General features: G+C 34.8%; 1 protein-coding gene across 1 annotated transcript in view; it reads right to left on the bottom strand.

The window, feature by feature from the left end:
• Positions 1 to 795, bottom strand: part of LOC118742124 (chitin deacetylase 1) — a gene marked incomplete at its 5' end in the record, with an annotated part of 1,397 nt that extends 602 nt beyond the window's left edge. Inside the window, 2 exons of the mRNA XM_036474084.1 lie at positions 3 to 516; positions 608 to 795. Of these exons, the coding sequence (XP_036329977.1) occupies positions 3 to 516; positions 608 to 795 (702 nt within the window). The remainder of the gene's footprint in view (positions 1 to 2; positions 517 to 607) is intronic.
• Positions 796 to 3,266: the final 2,471 nt, after the last annotated feature.

Genomic DNA, 3,266 nt, shown 5'->3' with positions numbered 1-3,266 from the left:
GCCTGCAGGTAATCGTTATTCTTAAACCACGTTGCATGAAAATACAATCCAAATGGTGCACGGTTCGACAAGAAATGTCTTTTAAAGTTGTGCGTCAGCATGCGATAAACATCATCTCCACTTAACTGTGATGGACAGCTATCGACCATACCACAAGTGAAGTCACCCACTTCCATCTGATTCATCACCATCTCCCAAATACCGGGATAGCTGCGGGAGGGGCAATTCTGGTTTATGCCTGTACAAGAATGAGGCATCTTATAATCCAGGGTATAAGGCCATAGTGGTGGATTGCTAAACGGTGCTACCATCGATGCATCATACACAAAACCAAACTCGTTCATCATCAAGAACTGACGATTCCAACCGACGCGCAAAAATGGAACTCGCATGCCACGTATATCTTCCATGCGTATGTTAGCAAAACGATTAAGAATGTTGGCTTGGCCAACCATTTCGTCGAACCAATCTTCAATAGTGGCATTTTTTGACCACCACATCTCGGGCCCACGATGGCTGGAGAAATAAATTAATTTTGAGCAGTGTAAGTAGCGGATATTTTTAGAAAAATCTATTTTGTATTTTATTATGTAAGTCTTTTACGTACGTTACTGAGTGCACGGCAATTTCGTGACCATCGTTCCATAGCTTTTGTACAAATTGGTAGTTGGTATACTGATGTGAAACAAAAAATGTACCTCGAATTGGGCAGCCATTGGGATTTCTTCTATTCGCTTTAAATAACACGTTTGTAAAAAGATCAAAATTTTCAAAGTTAACAGCATCATCTGTAAATCAAAAGCATACATGTATGTCCATATCAATATAAGCCAATGTTAAAAGCAATAATGTTAACGTAAAAAATTTATGCATTAATTTTTTAAATCGAATGCAAATAAAAATTGCAATGCATTAATTCTGAAAAATATAATGCTAATGAAAATTGTTAAATTATCAAATCTAGTGCTAATGAAAAAATTTCAATGCATAAAAATTTTTAATAATTTTTTTCGTTGCATTAATAACAACCATTAAGTTTATTTGCTAGTGAAATATATGTAAATAACCTCGTTTGGAAGGACTTCCAATAATTACTAATAGTTTTTTCAGCTCCATTCTATTATGTTTATTTGAAGAAAAATTCTTGTAAACATTGTTGGATGTTTTATGAAAATAAGAGCAATGTGCGTGTAACTCAGTGTGCTTTGTAGATTTCATAGACCATAACGATTATATGAAATAAAATTAAATATTGTGTATAATTTTTATTGAGCAATGGAAAAGTGGTCTTCGTCTCATTAGACTAAAAACGTGTTCATCTTCTCCTAATAATTACATTGGTTTACAGCAAAAATGTTCAATGGGTGCCACTATCCAATTCCTATATAGAATTGCTCGCTGATTCTGAAAATCTAGTTAATTTTTTTTTCTATGGATACGTTTTCGAGATATTTGCAATTTACCGTTATTCAGCTTAAAACAAAAAAAAAACAATATATACATCACTTTCCGTTCTGACAAATTAATTAATCATTCCAGTTTTTTTTTATTTTTTCATGAAAAAACTCATGATTAGGCTGAATGAGTGGTCAAATGAAAATACGCAAAGATTTTTTGTATAAAACATGGGCAGGAAAGAAAGTTACTCATATGCCACGTACACCTGAGTAACACGCCTTTCTGCTCATACCTATTTCATACAAAAACCAGTAAGAAAGCCTAAGTTCGGGCGGAGCCGAACATTAAATACCCCGGCGCAAGTATTAAATATATGTTTTTCACCTTTCCGAAAGCTACCGCTAGATGGTAAGCCGGGGTGTAACAATTTTGAGTAAATCAGCGTCCTTAAATTTCGAAATATTGCAGTTTCAAGCATTTCTGAACTTTACCGTTATATGAAAAGCGGCCGTAATTTTAGTCCGATTTCAATAATTTTCAACGATTTGCTTTTATGTGGCAAGCACAATAACCGTACCGAGTTTGGTACAAATTGGTAGAACGGTTACCGATATACATATATGTGATCATAAGTGGGCGGTGCCACGCCCATTTTCCAAAATTATACCATAAACGTATTTCTTGGTAAAGAATTGTTGCAAGCATCAATTTTGAATAAATTAGCTTTAATATTTACTGATGTATGATTTAGTATGCTGTACCAAGGCCAACATTTGTGCCAAATTTGGAAGAAATTGGTGCAGCGGTTACCAAGATATACACATGTAACCAAAAATTCCAAAAATTTATAATATTCTTATTTTTCGTCTGAAAATTATTGTAAATATCAAATTTGAGAGAATTATCTGCAGTAGTTACTAAAATATCACAGTTTTCGTATTTCTGGAAATTACCGTTATATGGGAAGTGGGCGTGGTTACAGTCCGATTTCGCCCATTTTCAATACCAACCTACCTTGGATTAATGAAAACCCACATACCGAATTTCGTTGAGATATCTCAGTTTTTGCTCGAGTTATCGTGTACACGGACGGACGGACAGACAGACATGGCTTAATCGACTTCTCTATTCATTCTGAGCATTTATGTATACATTTGTCAATATCAGAGGTTCCCAAACTTTTTTTTCTCGTAGACCCCTTTCAAAGATTTACTGGTTTCGGTGGACCCCCTGCTGATACATTTCTAAATATTCCCAAAGCTCGTAAAAAATTGAATGTGAAAATTGTGAAGAGTGGCCAAAATAAAAGTAAAATATTTTCTTGTGTTCTATTTACAAAAATAATGTAAACACTTGTAGGTTTTAAAAAATGGAGCTCGTAAATACATCAAAATACGCTCTCGCTAGGAAGAGTTATATTTTTAAGAGCACTGAGAGCGCTAGCGTTATTTACATTATCTTCACCATAAACTCATCAAATATTCGGCTCCCTCATGACTTTGCACGTGGAGTATATGTAAAATAGTTTATTTGTGTTAATGGCATCATTTTTTATTTTTATCGCTCCGAGTTTTAAAGTGAGGCGAAAAATATGTATTTATCACATTTTTAAAACACAAAACTTAAAACATCAAAACGGCTAAGCTTTTTCCGCCAAGTTTTTAACTCAGAAACTGATAATAGAGAAAAGAACGAGTTAAAAAAAACCGATGACAAATAACCAAGCAAGCAAGAAGCACAAAAAGTGTTCCACGGTCTCATCTTCTTCAAGGCAAGATGGGCAAATGGACTTGTCAGGTGTTTGTGCCACGTGAAGTGAGCAGTCAGCAGTCCAGTAAGTTGTCTGCCGTGTCATCTGCTCAGTGAGA

The sequence above is a fragment of the Rhagoletis pomonella genome, unplaced genomic scaffold, assembly GCF_013731165.1.
Source record: "Rhagoletis pomonella isolate Grant_MI unplaced genomic scaffold, Rhpom_1.0 Rhpom_scaffold_00006, whole genome shotgun sequence".
In the NCBI taxonomy this organism is placed as follows: Eukaryota; Metazoa; Arthropoda; class Insecta; order Diptera; family Tephritidae; genus Rhagoletis; species Rhagoletis pomonella.
Note: the sequence above shows the minus strand (reverse complement) of the source record. Positions and strands in the feature narration are given on the sequence as shown.